At 51.5% G+C, this 18,550-nt stretch overlaps 1 protein-coding gene across 1 annotated transcript in view; it reads left to right on the plus strand.

Moving 5' to 3' along the window:
- Nucleotides 1-18,550, plus strand: part of SCAPER (S-phase cyclin A associated protein in the ER) — a 218,092-nt gene that overhangs the window by 176,446 nt on the left and 23,096 nt on the right. The window contains exons 27-29 of the mRNA XM_033099943.1: nt 1,205-1,360; nt 11,797-12,034; nt 16,584-16,733. Coding sequence (XP_032955834.1) covers nt 1,205-1,360; nt 11,797-12,034; nt 16,584-16,733 — 544 coding nt within the window. The remainder of the gene's footprint in view (nt 1-1,204; nt 1,361-11,796; nt 12,035-16,583; nt 16,734-18,550) is intronic.

Genomic DNA, 18,550 nt, shown 5'->3' on the forward strand with positions numbered 1-18,550 from the left:
TCACTCTTGCTCCACAGAGGACACAGTGTTTGACAAGCCACTAGGACTCCGCAGGACAAGAACATGCTGGGTAGACGGCTGTCGCTGCTCACTCGGGGAATTGTGGGGATACGTCTTGGGATGCTTCACGTCAAGACGCTTCCCAGTTGGGAAGTTCTGTGCAGATATGAGAGCCGTTTGTAAAGGTCAGATGACAGTAATGCCCTCAGTGGGGCGTGTCAGCGGTTGGTTCTCCTCATTGTAACAGAGGGGCCGGTGGTCACTGCTCCCCACATGCCAGCTGCTCAGTCATGGGGGATGCACTTCCTGAGGCAGAGGGGAGGGGCATCCTGTACCTCCCGAGAAGCTCCAAACATGAGCAGCCCCTCAGATTCACCCTCCTCCCACTGCACATGTGTTGGGAAATGAGCAGAGTGGGGCTGAGTGCACTTGAGCAGAGGCGTCGCCCTGCGCTCACTGCTGAAGGTCACCTCGTGAGTGGCAGAGCCGCCAATGGGACGACACCCTGGCCTGCTGGCCCGTGGGGTGCGGAGCACGGAGTCAGCGAGGCTGGTTTGTAGTCTTAACACATTTTCAGTGACTGTGGACTCATGAAGGAGATACTGTGGTTGGTCCAGTTTAATAAACACCTCTGGAAAAGTGTCTGCTGGACTGAAAAGGTGAAAGGGGCTTCTTAAATGCTATTGTCAACTCTCAGGGCTGGAACTTTTCCTAACACGAAGCAGTTAGGTTCTCACTGTGTTATGTTCTTAATAGTGGTGGGTTTTGAGAATAGAGAACCTGCAGTTGTCATTGGAGGTGTAAGTTCTGATAGGACAGTCTGGGCTGTGTCCTCCTGCCCTCCGAGTCCCTGACTTCTGAGTCGGGCTCCCTAGTGGTCTAAGCAACTTCTCAAGAGTAGAGTGGTTGTTAGAAATCATTTCAACATTGTCAGACTTTTCAGACCAGTAAGAACGATCAGGTATTCATTTTCGTTTGTCTTTCTTGAAAGTCAGCGTCAGAATAAGCCAAAGAGAGAAGTAACACCTGTAGAGGTAGCTGACTTTTCAGGACTACGTTGTAAGGAAACTTCCTGGAGGTGTGTCACTCAGACCTGGGCAGCTTTCCTTTGGGAGCTGAGCCGTTGTGTGTGGGGAGACTCGTCTTTGGAGGTGGACACTGCCCACCTGTGCACATGGCTAACACACGTTTCTCCCACTTCCAGTTACGTGGTGAGCTCAGGTCTTGTCGACAAGCTGTGCGGCTGCTTCCTGTCGGTGCAAGGCCCCGTAGATGAGAGCCCCAGGACGGCCGCGCTCCTGCAGCATGCCGCCGGCCTATTACAGGGAGCCTGCACGCTGTGCTTCGCTGTCACCAGGAGGTGAGTGAGCGTCTTCCTGATGGCTGTTTGCACGCGAGGCTTCAAACACCTCTCAAGTATCGCCCTTCCTGGGTCGTTTCCTGGGGATGCAGGTGGTGGTCTGGGCCTCTCTCTCTCTCTCTGTCTCTCTCTCTCTCTGTCTCTCTCTCTCTCTTTCTTTCTCCCACTCCTGTCCTTATTGGTTTCCCATATTGAGATTTGTCTTTATTCCTCATTTTCCCTGGCTACAATCTCCTGTAGGGTCTCTTTTTCTTGTTGGAGTCATAAACTTAACTGGCTTTGCTAGAAGAGACCTTAGAGGTCATCCAGTCCCGCTTCCACTGCCATCCAGAGGGATCGAATGATTCTCTCTGCGTCAGCGAGTCAGTGGCAGAGCCTAGACCCCATCAGGCCAGGCCCTCACACACCACAGCACCGCGTCCACTGCCCGGCCACATGCACGTGCTGTCAGGGACAGCCGCCCACGTTTGTTTATTTCCACTTTGTCCCTTTTGTGGAGGTATCTCCCTGAATCGGGGAAGGAGGCCGTCCAACAGCGATCGGTCCCTGAACAGACACACGACCCATGGGCATGACTGTGGCCAGTGTGCCAGGGACTGCTGCGAGCCTGCTTGGCACTGGGGACCCCCCCCCCCATCCCCCGTGGACTGTCCTCAAAACAGTCGTTCTCTGGGAGGTGCAGAGTTAGGCCTGTCACCAAGTGAGAAACCATTGCAGTCGTGACTGCGTTTGTGACAGGAACAGGCCATCCCCCCACACCACCCCCGGGTATGATTTCTGGCAATGTTGAAAGGGTGTTCCATTAAACCGTTTTCTCACAATGACGTTCTCAACGGCACTGCATGCACGTTACTCTTTTAGGGATTTGTCAAGACTAAAAGAAATTATTTGAAACTTGTAAAGTCTACCTGCTTAAAGAAACATAACCCGTCCACAGAGCACCAGCGACTGTGCTCAGTGTCTCTTAGTACAGAATTTATTCTCTCAAGGGAGCGTGTGATGCATAGTCGCAGGCGTTCTTCCTGTTCTCAGCCACCCGGTCCCGTTTCCGGGACGAGTGAGACTGAGCATCAGGCAGGCCGAGCGTGGCCTGTGTTCAGTGTCCCAGTTGGTCTGCTCCCTTCTGGAAACACAGGCAGAGCCTCCCTTGCGGTGAGGCAATGCACACTTGGGAGGTGCCCGCTGGTGGGTCTGTGACCATTGGTGGCACAGTGCAGAGGCTGGCAGCCTCGGGGTGTTGTCACCCGCCAGCTGGGAGGCTGCTGTGGTGCCCGGCTGGCTCCTGTGCAGGTCCCTTCGCCCAGGACACCCCTCTGACACTGGCTCCTTCGTGTTGGTGGTATTTGAAAACTGCCAGCATTGCACGTCTTTGTCACCTGTGCTCTTTCCTCAAATCCAGGTAAGTGTCACACACAGAAGCATTTCTGGATGTGGTGTACACTTCGTGGGCCTCACCTTTCATCTACACACAGATCCAGTCGCTTAGAAAGAAGTGGAAGGGTCATTCGTCACCACTCGTTTTCATAGGGAAAGCCACCTCAGCCAAACTAACTTGAGTTAGTCCCCAAGCTGGCTCCATCCTACATATTTGACTTTATACTATTCAAAACGTGGGCCGTAACTTTCATTTCTTTGAAGACTTTCTCAGTTACATCGACGGAAAAAGGGTCCTCTTGAACACACAGTACACCCTTGTTCAGTGGATTGAACAAGCGTGTGCCCTGTGCCAGACCCCAGGGCAAGCCAGCACCAAAGACACTGCCCTCGGGGAGGCCGAGTCTGGGGTGGCTCTGAGTCTGGTGGGTACACTCACTGCCACAACGTAACAGTTGCAGCGGAGAAAATGCGTGGAAATGGCAGGGAAGTTCCCACAGACTGACTCTGCCAGGAGCTGGGAGGGCAAGTGACAGAGAAGTCGCTGGCGAAAGGGAGCATCATGCATGCTCTTTCCCGGTGCCTGTGGCCTCTTGGATTTCTCTGCCTGAGGGCTCTCTCTGGACCCGAAGCTGTTTGCTAGAATCAGGGGAATTGCCACTTCTAGCAGTGACCCTCGGCTCCGCGAACCCTCAGGGGGACAGTCCTGAGGTGTGTTCTGAGCATCTCAGGGATGGGCCCCCATGCTGTCCTAGTCGTTACCCCACCCTTGATTGGCTTCTCTCCTAAACTGTTCCCCTTCTCCACTTCCTCACAAATAAACCACTTGTACCCATTTCCCTGTAGCAGAGTCTGCTTTGCGGACAACCCAGACCAGGAGATGGGGACGTCCAAGCCACTGTCTGCTGCAGTTTGATGTGGCTGCACAGTAGGGTCGGTCGTGCGAGGGGAGGCATGAGGCGACATGTTCCATGAGGACCTAAGTGCAAGTTCCTGGGAGGCAGAAAGAGACACGCAGCTAGAGCTGTGGAAGCCCCGGAAGTTGTTTCACCGGGAGTGACAGGATAAGCGGTCACCCCCGAAAAACATGCAGTAAGTGCAGCCCCTGAGCTGGGGTCACAAGGAACAGTGGAGGCTGTGACACGAAGCAGGAAGAATGGTAGTGCCTGTGGGGACACCGGGAAGGGAGAGGAGCACCTGCGCTGCAGGGAGAGCAAATGGAGGGCAGAGACCTAGAGCTGCTGACGGGCGGGCCGGGTGAAAGGAAGGAGGAATCTGGAATGACTCCCGCATCTCTGACTTGAAATTTTAGAGTGGTGCATAGCATAGGCTCCAAATTTGGGAACGTAAGCAGTTTTCCTTTGAGGAAATCGGCGTTTGTGCCTAGACGTGCCTAAGCATTACCCAGGAGACCGAAGTCTGTGTACAGTCGTGTGTGTGCAAAGGGAGAAATGTAATCGGTCCTGTGCGCCGATTCAGCTGGCCTTTAAATAAGTCAACGTTGAACTCGTGGTGGTTTTTAAGAATCCCAACATAACTTCCATCTCCAACCTCAGGTACTTAGCCAGTTTCTAATACAAAAGCAGATTATGCTAGAAAATGGTGCAGGCAGATTCCTGGCTCATTTTCCTGGGAAATTCTTAGTGGTCAGGATAAGCCTCACTTCTGACACGCCATGAGAAGAATGGAGTGATTGCTGTTCTTCTTTCTGTCATCCTTCTGGCTCCCCAGCATTCACTGCCCACCACAGAGCACAGGGTGTGGCTTTTACCTCCGCAGACTGGCTCACCTCTGATATTTACAGACCACTTCATAGTACTTCCCGTTCTCTGGAAATTCTGTTTCTGAGCTGTGGACTACAGGGGCTGAAAGACTCAGTTAGTGTGTTACATGGTTTCTGCACAAGGTCACAGCCACAGCCAGTGGCTGCTGTGACACTGGAGTGATGGACACCGTGCCTGTTTGGGACAAGCCAGCCAGAGCTCTGTCCAAGCAGGCTGTCCTCAAAGGCCTGTTGTGACCAGCAGGACTAGAGACAAAGAGGAGCCCAGAGCCCCCCTTAGAGAATTAAGTCCCCTAAGTGGCAGCGCAGGGCTCTGAGTAAACACTGCCTGTGTCGTCCCTCCTGCCTGCCTGCCTGCGGTGCCCTGGCGGCCTGGCCTCGGCCCTGATGAGTGCAGCAGGCTTGCCTGCACTGCTCCCTGTTCTGCCCTGAATCTCCAGTGTGCATCCGGGTCTCCTGGAAGATAGTGTGGGTGTCAGAATTGATGCTCCTAATTTCACTTCAGTGTGGGGCAGAAAAACACTGATTGAATTTTGTTTTACCCACCTTGGTTTTGAACAATGAACTTGCATTTCTTTAAGTAAAAATTAAAATTGTGATCTTCTCATAAAAGGACTGCTTTTATGGTAAGGGTACTCCAGAATTTTAGTATGGGAATTGTCCACAAACCATAATGCTTAATCACTTAAACAGGATTCAGCAATCTGTAACAGGACTTTCAAAAGTGCCTGGTTGGCCTTTTCTGTTACCAGTTTTCCGTTCTTGGTCCTGCAGGAAGAGAAAAGGATAATTTTCAAATCTCAGGGCTCCCACCGCCGTTAATTGGTGGAGGCTCACCAGGCCCCCCCAGGTGCTGGCTCTTTGGTGGTACTGAGAGGCTCTGAACAGCAATGAGTGATTATAAATTGCAGCCAGCACTCAATCAGCACTCACTTCCTGGGCTCGTAGCTCCCCCCGGCTCTTTGCCAAGGGCCCAGAAGCAGTGGATCCACAGGAGACGTTCCCAGCAGAAAAAGGAGCTTGTGAAACTGACTAATTCCGATTGGCTGCTGAAGACTGTTCTGGGTCTGGGGTATGTCTGCCCACTCAAAGGGGAAGTTGCACTTCACTGTATTTGTGGTTTTCCTTTGCGCATCCATACACTGCACCAAGAAAGTGGGCTCTAGCGAAGGTCCCTGGGAAACTCTGTCATGAGAAGATAAGAGTGATCTGTCATTACTTATATGCACATATGGGAGTGCCGCGCGTGAGTGCTTAAGGGTGTCCAGCACCATTTGTTCAAGCAGAGGGAAACGCTGCCTGCCTGCCGGAAGTAGTCACTCATGACACAAGTGTGTATGTGGCACTTACTGTGCGTCGGGCCCCACACTGGGCTCGGGACAAAGCACGGATGACTCAGACTGTGTTCTGTCCTCAAGGGCCTGGTGAGCGTGGGGAGGACTTGTGCGCAGATACGCACACGTGTGCCAGACCGCTGCAGGCAGTGGGAGCCCACGGGAAGCAGCTGGCACGCTGCCTGGCCACGTCATTACATCACCACCGTGGGCTTCAGAGGATAGACGTGCCTTAGCCGAAGGCATTAGCTGTTTCCTAGAGCAGCTGGGACTTAACCTGGTCCTTGGAAGGTAGAGAGGGTTGGGACTTTTAGAGTTGAGGACAAGGTCAAGAAAAAAAAGCACAACGACACGAAGCAGAAGAATACGGAGAATGGGTGGGTGCTCACTTCAGCTGGGTTCTGAGGTGTCGGAAGTGGTGTCTGGTTCATCCCCGACTGTGAGGAGATTCGAATGCGAAAATCGCGTGGGGACAACGTAACATCGTTGGCTGAGATGTGTTGATGGCGGTGTGTCCCCAGAAGCCTTTGATTGGGATGGGGACGTGCTGAGAGCATTATTTAGGTGTCGTTGAAGAATGTGTTACAAGAGGAGGTGGCCAGTAGAAGGGGCCATTAACAGTCACCTGGGCAAGAGGCAAAAGGAATGGAAAAGGAGTGGTTTTCAGACCCTCTCACAGCCTCTCTCTGTGTGTGGGACCAGCCTCCAGATGCCGTCATCTCTGGCTCATCTCTCTTGCTCGTACCCCAGATCTGATTTGTTGTCACGTGCGTCGCTTGAGAAGGAACCATCTAGTCACCATTCAGGTTTGAATCTCTTCAGTAACCTCGTCCAGACTGTCTTTGAACATCTGCACTGACAGGGCGCTCACTGCTGACAAGGGAGCCTCTGCCCCTTGGTCACTTCTAATGCCTGAGATGCCCCTTACAGCGGCTGTCCGCGGCCTGCCGGCTGCCGCTTAGCGGCACGCAGAGCGTCCGAACCACGCCCTGACCTCCTCCAGTCTCGGCCCACCCTGTGCCCTCCTCTGCTTTGCTCCTTGTGCCACTTACTCTGGCTACGTAACCAGTTGCCCCCAGATTTAGTGACACTGAACAACAATCTGTTAGTGTTGCCGGTTGTTTGTGTGAGGACTTCTCTGAAAATAGGGACCGTGGCTTCTCTTGGTCACGGTGTCTGCCTCAGTTGGAGGATTTGAGGGCTGCAGGTTGGAACCACCTGAGTGCTGTTCACATGGGACTGTGGTTCATGCTGGCTGGTACCTGGGGACATCCCCATGCGGCCTTCGCATAGCAGCAGGTTCCAGGAAGGATCCTGACAGCTGAGAGCCAGGAGGAACCCACAGCACCTTTCACAACCTGGCTCAGACGTCATGCAGCATCACCTCCACTCCGCTGTCCTCACGGCCACCGCAGAGGGAGAAGTAGACTTCACCTTTTTGTGAGCCATGCAGAGGCTGGAGAGCAGTGCACGGGGCCTGGAGCCTTGCTGCGATTGTGTCTGGAAATCCTACCTGCTGCGTTTTCCTGAACAGAAATGTGTTCCCAGGATTCTCTCCTCCCTATAGGCCCCTGTTCGGTGCTGTCACCCTGTCTCGGCATCGTTTCTATAACTCCTAAATCTTCTGTCGTCATTAGCCACTGCCCTTGGGCAAGAGACTTGCTGTCTGTCTGGGAGATGAGGATGAAGTAAGTGGAACAGGATGAGGCAGCGACAGGGAGTAACACCTGCTGAGCCCCTTTACGTGCCCGGGCGAGGCGCCCCACTCGGGTGCTCCCAGCGGTCCTGTGCCCACTGTGCGAGGGGGCACAGCAGCCTCTGTCCGCACCCCTCAGATCTGGAAAGTGAGAGGAATTCCGGTACAGGAGCCTCTGGGCTGTCCCTGTTTGCGACTGTGCAAATGCTGGTATAGAGACTTCCAAAGGTGCCTCCCAGCTGGTAGTAAAGCCTCGGTCAGCTTACAGGGACAGAAAGATGACCTCTCCATTGCTGTAATTCACATTGTGTGTCTCCGACGTGCTAGGCCAGAGCAGGGCATGTCCAGGGCCAGATCATGGGCCGAAGTTTAGGAGCAGCTGTCAGTGACCGAGCACTCCCGCGGGATGAGCTGATGGAGGGAGGATGGTCAGTGTATGTCTGGCTGACCAGGTCACGGGCCGCAGGTCATGTCCAGGGTACGCGTGCAGCTGGGCTCCCTCTGGGGCGGATTGCAAGGGCAAGCCCAGGTGTGCCGTTGTGCTGGGGAGCACAGCAGCGTCGGGGGGCGGGGGGAGGGTTACAGATCTGGGTGCAGTTCCTGCTCCCCCAACTCTGTGACCAGTGGCAGGTTCGTCCAGCACTGGGAGAAACAATGACTCAGTGCATGTCTCCCACCACTGTGCACAGCTTGGAGGGGGGTTGTCTGGGTCCAGAGGCTAAAACGGGACGTCCATACAAGGTGCCTCCGGCATGCCAGGTCTACAGGAGTGAAGAAAGGCAAAATCCACGGAGCTGCAAGAGCAGTCTAGAAGATCACCAGCATGGAAGGAGAGCCCGGTGAGTGTCCAAGCCTGAAATCTGGAGACCAGGGAGACGAGAGCAAACAAGCCAGGAGCAAACGGGGTTGCTGTGTCTGGGACCGGCACTGCTGTTCTGGGGGTCACCTAAGGCCTGGGACCTATGTGGTTTACAACCAAAGGTGGAATGGATGGATGGCATTTGATATATGTCCACACAAATCGCTACGTTTTTCTGCCCAGCTATGCTCTCCTTTAATGCAGAGCAGGGTTTTCAGGTGCTATGCAGGCGTACTGATGGCTGGGTAGCTTTTCCTAATCGAATCTAGCTTGTAATGAACGGAGATGCATATACCACTAAGATCCCCAGTCCTAGAGACCAAACAAAAACACGTTAAAATGCAGTAAAATTGAGAAGATCTCGGAGTGTAACATACAAAATTTCAAATCTGATTTTTCCTATCTTCCATGTACTTTTAAAAGAAAACTATAACCCGTGCCTGATATGAATAAGGCCTTTTACTTTTTTATTATAAACATTCAGGCTGAAAGTGATTATAACTGACAGTTAAGACCAACAGAAGCCAGTAGCCTGTTCGTGGACAAATTATCTGTATTTCAGACTAAATCAAAAGTAAACATTCTCTAGAGTCCCTTCAGGACTGCATTAGTCCCGTGGAAGCCAAATGAATCAGACAGCCCCACCCCCACCAGGGGCTCACTTGAGAATGAATGGTCTCTTCCATGAAGTGGTGTTATATGCATTTGGAAATGTTTCCATCTTCGTCGGGGTTCTTGAATGCTTATTTCATTGATTTCTCTGAATCAGCATCTTTGTTTGTTTCATCAGGAGAATATTGCAGAAGGTCCTGGGATGTGCTGCTTTATACTCTGTGATCAGTATTTTCCTAAATAATTTGGGGGGGGGGACTAATCTGATGCTTATTTTTTCATTCTTTTGAAGAAGTCATAGCAGTGAATTCACGTCATGTAGGAAATGCTTGGAAAGATGAAGTATTCTGAAGTGTTTAAATGATAAAACTGATTTCCTGAATATCTGCATTTTAAGTGTGCTGATAATCAGTGTCAAAACGGCACAGGGAGAAGGGTCAGCCTCCTGAACCACACAGTAACAAAACTGTTGTCACCAGCAGTGATGTCACTCATCCCCAAGGTTCTGAAAGCCTATTGGGAAGCAGCTTTAGGGAGAAATGTCTTGTGACTTGTCACTGCTTCTAAAAGGCAGTCAGTGCTAAATAAACACAGACCCCTTTTTGGAACCTATATGATAAACTCAGACACATTAATTTCTAGCCACGTCTCCAGTCAGGGTCTGACCCCTCACTCTTAATAGCTGTAGTGGAAGGAAGGAAGGGCCAACTTACATTAGCTAACAGGGTGTGTAAGGGTTCAGATGTGCCTAGAAGCAAATAAATACTATTTCCTAACTTTTTGTTTTTACTGAGTCCAGGAGTCGAAGTGTCTCTGCACAATGATATGAGATTACATCACAGTCTCTCAGAACTTTGTTTTAAAGTGTTCAGTTCATCCCAAGATTTGCCTAACAGAGGATTGGGGAGAAAAGATGAGGTCCCTTCCTGTTTTGCCTGGCCGTTCAGGTCCTTGGCCAAAGCACTGCCGTAAAGAGTCCCAAGTCCTGGATGCTCCGCCCGCCCTTCCACCAGCACGATGAAGTGACCTAAGGCTCTCACCGCACGGCTCTAGGTCTCAGTGACTTCGTGTCTGCGTGCACGAGGGAGAACAGTGCCTTCTCTGGCAACTGTGACAGAGTAGGAGCGGGGGGGGGGGGGGGGGGGGGGTGGGGAGCTGCAAATGCACTCGGCACACCTGCATAGACACCAGGGGACAGTGTCTCACAAGTGAGCCGCTCCCTGGAGAAGAGGGCAAGGGGTACAGTGTCCTCTGACATTCTTAGCGAGTCCAGGGACAGTGGACATTCAGGAAATAAATGCTCAGGTGGTTATGAATAAAACGACTTTGATACAGCTAGCAAATTAACGTGAATAAAATAATCCCTTTGGGAAAAACAAGTTTTGAATTAGAAAACTAGACAAGATCTAGAAACTTGCCAGCCAGGACTTCCCGAATTCTTATTTAATTAGTGGTGTCTCTTGAGTGTTTCTGGGCAAGTTAATGAGATGAGCATTGATTTTTAACGTTTCTATCTCATTCCGGATTCCAGCTGAAAGGGACAACAAAAAAGTAGGGGGGACCTGCATTCGGGTTACAAATAAGAGAGGGTGTCGTCGCAGGCCAGAAACATAAACACTTCCACTCAGTATTTGCAGATCATGCCAGGTTAAAGAAAGACACTGAACAGGGACTCATAACTTCCTGAGAAAAACTTCCCATGGCGGAAGGCGACTGGCCCACTTGGAACAGCACGGAGGGGCCAGACCATGGGTACAGAGGTTAAACCGAGTGGCTACAGCAGCCGCAGACCTTACATTTTTACAGATTCAAACCCAGAGGAGAAAAAGTGAGGGCTTCTTTCCAAGTATTTCAACAGAAGAATCTCCTTCCATCCCATTAGCTTCGACTGTGATACGTGCCACCCCCCCTGGACCCCCTGAATGGTCAAGGGAAGTGAATCGTGCCGCTTCCCTGAGGTGTTCTCCCTGAGCTGAGTGGGTAGGGAAGGCCTGCCTGGACCCTGCGGGTTGTAGGGAAGGGAGAGGAGGTTCCTCAGAGAGCGATCTGGGTGTGCTTTCTAGAAGAAACGGTGAATGGATGCTTGGCGACCATGTGTGCTAACGCTGTGTCTCGGTCAGCAGTGCTCTGCTCAGCCTGAGCTCAGGAGTGAAGCGCGTGGGCACAGCCCTGGCTTTGCTGCTGGTCTCAGGCAGCGGCTGCCTGCTCGTCCTCTGCACCCACCCTGTGCTCAGCGGGCCCCTGGGGAGTAAGTAGCTTGGAGCTCGGCCCGCACCTGCTTGTGCTGGGGGTCGGCCCCACAGTCCCACCAGTGCTCCCTGGTGATGGAGCTGTGTGTGCCTTACCGCGCGCCGTGGAAATGTCCCTTCAGCCCCCAGCAGAGCAGCACAGCACTTGCTTCCCAAGGCCACGTGCTCCCCACCCCCCAAAAAAAGATCCCTTTAAACAAACGTCAGGAAGGAAGCTGTGCCGCTTTCGATCTCTGCGTCCAGCAGCTCTCGTGGACCTGGTCCACTTTGCCCGGACCTGGACTCTAAACAGTAGGGCTTCCAAGGCTGCAAAGGGCAGCGTGGCCCTGGCTGCCAACGGGGGCTGCCACCAGGGCTGCCCGTGCAGTCGGAGGTGAGGGCGGCTGCATCCACACCTGGAGGGCCGTGTTACCTTCTTGTGCAGCTCCCATGTTTTGCTTTAAACGGTCTGCTTGTTTGGTTCCATTGGACCTGTAAAAACGCCGACATCCTTGAAGCCGATTTAAAGCATGGAATGTTTCTTTGGCAGGCCATACACCATATTTGACAGTAATCGCCAGGATCCCACGGGCCTGACAGCGGCTCTTCAGGCCACAGACCTCGCCGGAGTCCTGCACATGCTGTACTGCGTCCTCTTCCATGGCAGCATCTCAGAGCCTGGCACTGCCAGCCCCAAGGAGAGCTATCCTCAGAGCACGGTCCAAGTGGCCATTCAGACTCTGCGCTTCTTCAACAGCTTTGCAGCTCTCGACCTGCCTGCTTTTCAGGTACCAGGGGTCCCTAGTGTTGCTGTTAAGCAGCCCGGAGTGGGTCCTCTTGTAGCCATGGTGGGAGGCTCTGCCTCTGGGTTGGGCCTCAGGAAAAAGCTGCAGTGAAGGGAGTTACTGTACATGCCATTTGTCAGGCTCCTGTTGCTGGGAACTGAGTCATGTCCCTGCATGTGTTCCTCGTGTATTCTCGTGACTACCCTGCAGAGTATGACTGCGCCCATTTTACAGGTGGGAAAGCTGGCAGTTCAGTAATCTGCCCAGGGTCACATGTGGCTGAGCCAGTACCCCAGTACCCATGATTTCTGGGTCCCCAAGCCTGTACCACTCTACTACTTAGGAATCTCCTGTCCTGACTTCTTTAGAGAAAGGCGCTAGCATCACACCAACCTTTACTGGTTACGGAAAGTAATGGCTTCTTGTATAAACAGAACCAAAATTAGATAACTTGTTTGGATCAATGTGATTTTGGCGGGATGACTTCACTGATTTATGTTCAGCCCAAAGTGCCTGTATAGTTAAATGTGGAAACCCCTATACATTTTTTTTAATAAAGAAAGAAAAAAACACCAGACTGACTGCTACGAACAGGTTTTTTTCATGTAGGAAATTTAATTTTCAAAAACACTGAGCCTTTGGAACGGAACAAGCCCCAAGGAGTAGATTTTCTCTTTCAGTTTATTACCTGTCAAGTGATTTCATTAGAAAAGGAGCAGACTTGGCAGACGATGAGCCCATAATTCAGGTGAATTGCTCTGCTCAGATGGAAAAAGGTTATAGAGAAACAAATGTACGAAGGTGGTGGTCTTTGGCCACCCGAGATGGAAGCAGCACTTCCGGTTTGTAGCTGGTGACAGGTGTGCAGTGACTGTCTCGTCGTTCTCTTCACGGCAGGAAGGCAGTGAGTTGGTTGTCATTGGATTCAGGGCCTTTTCACTGTTTGAATTAGTTCACCCATCGTGACAACAGAAGTATCTTCCTGAAGATCTAATGCTTTTCAGCTCCCAAGGCCAGTGACCAGCCATCGGTGGTGACTGGTGACTGCACGGTGAGTGAGGTTCTGGGAGGTCATGGCCACACCTGAAACAGGAGACGCCGCTGGTTCTTGTCTGCGCCGAACACGACATCTGTGTTTGATGGCGGCCCCAGCCGGCAGTGCTGTCTGGAGACGATCCTCAGAATATGGAGACCAGCAGCCCACCATCATCTGGGTCCAAGTAGAGCGACTTCCTTCTGTCAGCAGGGATGATGGGAAGCAAGCACCTCCAAGCTGCCTCTTAGCTTCCGGTTTCATGGGTCCAAGGACAAGGACCCAGTGAAGCTGCTGTGCTGTGCTGCTCATAAGCTGACCTGTGCCCTGAGTCGGCTGTTCCCCTGCGTGTCCGGAAGGCCAGGCCCCTGTGTCCTGCCCCCCACACACACACACTCACTGGAGCATCCCTGAGCTCCACCCAGCCCTGCTCCCCAGCTGGCCTTTAGGCACAATGGCCAGTGATGTGAGAAAAACCAAAAGCTCATTTCCGGAGCCCTTCAGGCCACACTCAGATAAAAAGCAAGACTTCTCATTTCCAGCTCCCACATCCAGCTCGAGACGTGTGCCTGACTTGAGCCACTTTTGCCAAAAGCAGCAGGAGAAACGCCAGGGTGACTCAGGAGTGCCCAGGCGGTGCCCTGCCTCCCACGTGGAATGGCCTTTCTCAGCTGGTCCCTGACGGTTCCCCCGTGTCCTGTCCTTCGTGCAGCTCCATGTTTCTCCTCATTCTTTTCTTCCTTTCATCTCTCTTCTGGCTCATCTTCTTTCATTTCAGTCAGTTCTGCCATCGTGTCCTCATTCTCCCTGCAGATGTTGTTCCCTTTTCCCCTTAACCAGTACATGGCCGGGAGAACCTGCAGGGACCTCCCCCCAGGCTGCCGTCCTTTCTGTCCTGAGGTCCAGCACACGTTTTCCTCGTGCTCCTCATCAGCAGGGGTGGCGACCCAGCTGCCCACAGTTTGTAGCGTCAGGCCTTTTAACATGTGGCTTCCCTTCCCTGTGTGACGTGGCTTCTCAAGATGTCGTGGTGTCTGGGTTCTGAGTGGGAGGTCCTAAAAGGAAGCCTCCAGAAAACCAGTGTCCAAGAGAATCACACAAGCCACGCAGCTTGTTAGGACCGAGCCTCAGTGGGCGTGTCCTGACATGTCAGCCGTGCTCTGTTGGTTACATCAGATCCAAGGGGAGAAGACAGACCCACCTGTCGATGGGGGACTGGCAGGGGTTTAGAGGCAGGGGTTTTGAACCACCGCACTATGTTTAACAAGCGAAAGTAAAACATCTGCCCACACAGGCATCACTCATGTTGGTGGACATCTGACCAAGCAGGTAACACTCAAGAACACATAGCTCAAATACACAGTATTTGCACTGTAGAGCGCCGGGTGACTTTGGAAGAAAGATGGCCAGAGACACCCATGTTCTAGTTCATCAAAACTACTCGTCAAATGTGAGATTTTTAGGAACTGTTCATAAAGGACAGGAAAAGAGACTTTCGGTACAGCATGGGTCTGACCTCAGAAGAATCTGGGAGACAATCAACGAATTGCCTGGGAGGCTCCAAGGAACGGAAGAGGAACGCTGAAGTGAGATCCATGGTCCTACCCGCAGAAGCGTGGGTCTCAGTGTCTCACGAATGCAGAGCCGTCATGGTGGCGTCCTCACCGCACCTCTGCATCTGGACTCAGACGGACCTGAGCCTGGCCGTCGTACTGCCGAGTCGGACGACCTCAGACTAGTCCTTTGAACCCTGCAGACTCAGATTCTCATCTATAAAATAGAGATGAAAGACACCTAACTGACAGTCTGGGGATTACATGACATCACATGCAGGCACGCTGCTAGCTAGCACATAGTAGGCCCTTGTGAAAAGGGGACTGCCTCTGCTTCTGAAAATGAGGGGTCTCCCCGAGCTGTCGGGCAGGTGTTGAGTGCCCTGTCCCTGCCTGAGAGGCCATAGGCCTGTGTACTTGTGTGGGAGCGCTGGTCGGGTGCTGGTCACCACGGCTCCCCATTGGAATATCTGCCTAGCTGGTCCATCCCGTTGTGTACTAACAGGGCCATCAGAGCATTGTCCCTTCAACAGTCTGATTTAGCTGTGGATTCATGCTGGCCCTGGTGGCCCTGAGATCCTGGACATTGTATATTGCAAACTCTGACAGCTTTTACAATGGAAGGTGTCCCAAGAAACAAATCACTGCACTGACTTGGCAATTAATTCTGGCTAAAAGGGAATATAGTTTCTTTGAAAAATTGGTTTAATTTTTATATTCAAACTTACGTGCCCCTTGACCTGCTCTTATCAGTGAAGGTTAAACAGAGGGCACTGGGTCACAGCATGCTGGACGCAGCTAATTAAATAAGGGCTGAGCTGAGAAGGTGTCACTTGATTTAAAGGAGCAGGGCCCTGCTGAAGTCTCTTTGGGGCTGGGAAAACATTTTATTTCAGGCAGTGAAACTGAGCCAGGGACCTGGAACTGAGCAGCAGTTTTGCTTTATCGGCGCCCACTAAGGCAGCTGGTTTGCTCTCCATTGGGCGGCTTGAATCCACTGCAACCTATAAGCTGCCGCGAGTGACCGGTTCCGGCCAAGACTCCAGATCCAGGGATGCATTTGAAAGGGGCCTTTCCCACAGGCCGGCAGTGAGGCTTCCTGCCAGGGTGGGCTCGCCTCTCAGCCCTTTGCCCTCCTGTCGCTCTGTCTGTCTGACATGTTTATTAAATAGAAGCTTCGGGCTACACAGACAGACGGGTCTCTCCTCCCGCGTCGACCACCACCGAAAGCCCCGTGCCTGTCTGCAGAAGGGACCCCAGAAGCCTCATAGTTGGGGGGGGCTTCATGGTTTGTTTTAGGAGGGTGGTGGTAAAATTATATGTTTCAAGTCTACATTTCTGTAATGCATCATTTATATATAGCATTTTGTTTTTAACATACATATTTATGTATGTTAAACATAAACATGTATGTTACATACATGTTTGGGTCATTAGGTTTTCATATATTCTTTTGGGAACCTTGAGGTTATAGAGCTATTTATCTGAATAACAACTGGTCGTTACTTCTTTCCTATTTGAACATAGTAAATAATTGGAATTGTATTTTTATCCCTGTGTACAAGAAAATATTTTCTCCTTCAGGAAAAAGGAAAGTATTGGAAGTTAGCTAAATGGTAGATTTACAGGTGAATTTTAGTGTTTTGGTATTTTTCCAGTTTTTTCCAGTGAGACTTTTTTGGACAATGAGGAAAAATAACTTCCTAAAAATGGAAGAAATGCCCATGCTGTCACTGTGTTGATCTGTGTAGTGCAGGCGTTTGGTCCGCTGTGCTCTCTTTTCGGTCGCCCTGCAGGCTAAACGGTGCCTTTGTTACGGCATTTGTTTGCGCAGGATTCCCCAAACCAAACTGCAGAGGGTGGAGCTGTGGGACTTCACGTGCTTTCCGGCACTGTGGCAGAAAGCGCACAGGCCCGGTCTTGCTCTGTGCTTGGCTGGGGTTCTGACCGCCCTTGTCTTTGCCAGTCCGTTGTAGGGGCAGAGGGCTTGTCCCTGGCGTTCCGACACATCGCCAGCTCCCTGCTGGGCCACTGCAGCCACGTCTCCTGTGAAAGCCTCCTTCACGAGGTCATCATCTGTGTGGGCTACTTCACTGTCTGCCACCCCGATAACCAGGTAAGCTGCCCGGAAAGTTCCTGAGAGGGCGGTATTGAGAAACCAAAGGCCGGCTAGCCTGTTGGAACCCGTCTGTCCTGCGTGCGGCCCTGTAAGTCTCCAGGGTGTACCTGTGACTTCTTCTCTCCAGAGGTGTGATCAGCACTGGCTTGGCACTAGGCCCTCCCCTTCGAGCTATGAAATGGAAGTGTTTTTCATAAGATGGTCTTCTTAGGCACACAGAAGCATCTGCTTCCTTCCCGCGTGCATCCTGCTGCTCCATCCGTATGCTTTGTGTTTTGATGGCATAGCTTGCATCTTTGGACTTGGGTCACTTTGCAGATAGTACTAGGGTCGGGTGCTGCCCTTGGCTTCCGCCTGGGTGTGCAGGGCTGCCAGCTGGTGCTGGAGGGGCCCTGGCAAGGCCTTGACTCACCTAGAGTGGTTTTGCTTTCGATTCTTTTGGTTATTTGGGTTCTGAGCAAGATTTTATATTTGTCAATAGGCTTCTGCTGCTTAAGGAAGTTGGAATATCTGTGTTACAGATTTTGTGGAAAAAATAATAAAGCACCTTATTTGACTTTGTTTTTAAAAACCAGAGTTATGGTGTAATGAATGTATCAGATAGTAATTCCTGACAACCTCATTTATCTAAGGCCTTTGAACAACAGTTAACCCTCACTCTGAGCTTCCCGGTTTGAGTTCTAGACAGCGCTCTCACAGGTGTGCTTCCTAGGTCCCTGAGCCGGCCGCACGCTAGACCAGACAGGGAGGTTGTGTGTGGTGCCGGAGCCGAGGACACGGTGAGAAGCTGCACATTAGAGCTGAAACTGCCCACCTGATGACCAGCAGGAGGACAGGACCAATAGGCGGGTCCAGGAGCTCAAAAATTGCAGCTGTCAGTATTCAAAGGGACACCAAGCCTGCCATTATATTTCCCAGGTGGTGGCTGATGCCCCGGTGCTGACCCTGAGTGAGGATGGAGGCAAATGTGCATTCCATGCACTTCCTGTAAGAAGATGCAGTCCTCTAGAAGGACTTGCGTGGCTGAAACACAGGCAATGTGGACCTTTCCCAGGCCTAGTGTCACTCATAGAAGAGCTCCCCATCCTTAGGCCCTGTGGCTGAAAGTACGAGCCTGTGTCACCTCCTGCCACGCTCACCCCCAGCCAGCGCCCCAGGTACTGGAGCTTGCTTTGTACTGGTGCTCACTACTTCCGACGGGCCAGGCCCAGCAGGTTCACGAGTCTTTCCAAGCTGCTTGGGGAAGGACAGTGGAGGGAAATCTGTGTGCTTTTCTTTTCTTCGTGTGTATCCATTCAACCTGCTAACATTTTACTTTCCTTTAAAAGTCTGTTTTTATTTTCCTGATTACAAAAGTGTCTGTTCATCAGGGAAAAAGACAAGCAAGTGTAAAGAAGATGGGATTAGTTATTCCTGATCTCACCGTCTGAGATGTCCACTGTGATCATTTCGACGGGTTCCCTTGCAGTTTCTTTTCTAGGAATATGTTCTTGTTTATTGAGCTATAATTGACAAAAACACTGCAGGAGTTTAAGTATACGGTATGGTGATCTGCTATATGTATATATTGTGAAATGGTTACTACAATACGTTTCATTTCACACCTGTCACCTCACACGGTTAAAACGTTTTCTTGTAATGAGAACTTCTAAGATCTACTATCTTGTGTACAATATCATGTTGTTCGCTTTAGTCACCATGCTGTATATAGCATCCCCAGAATTATCTTAGGAGGTTGTACCCATGTTCCCCACCCCCACCCCTCTGAACATTTTTACTTAGCTGAGACCATATTGTACGTACACTCACTTCCT

The sequence above is a fragment of the Rhinolophus ferrumequinum genome, chromosome 28, assembly GCF_004115265.2.
Source record: "Rhinolophus ferrumequinum isolate MPI-CBG mRhiFer1 chromosome 28, mRhiFer1_v1.p, whole genome shotgun sequence".
NCBI classification, from domain to species: Eukaryota; Metazoa; Chordata; class Mammalia; order Chiroptera; family Rhinolophidae; genus Rhinolophus; species Rhinolophus ferrumequinum.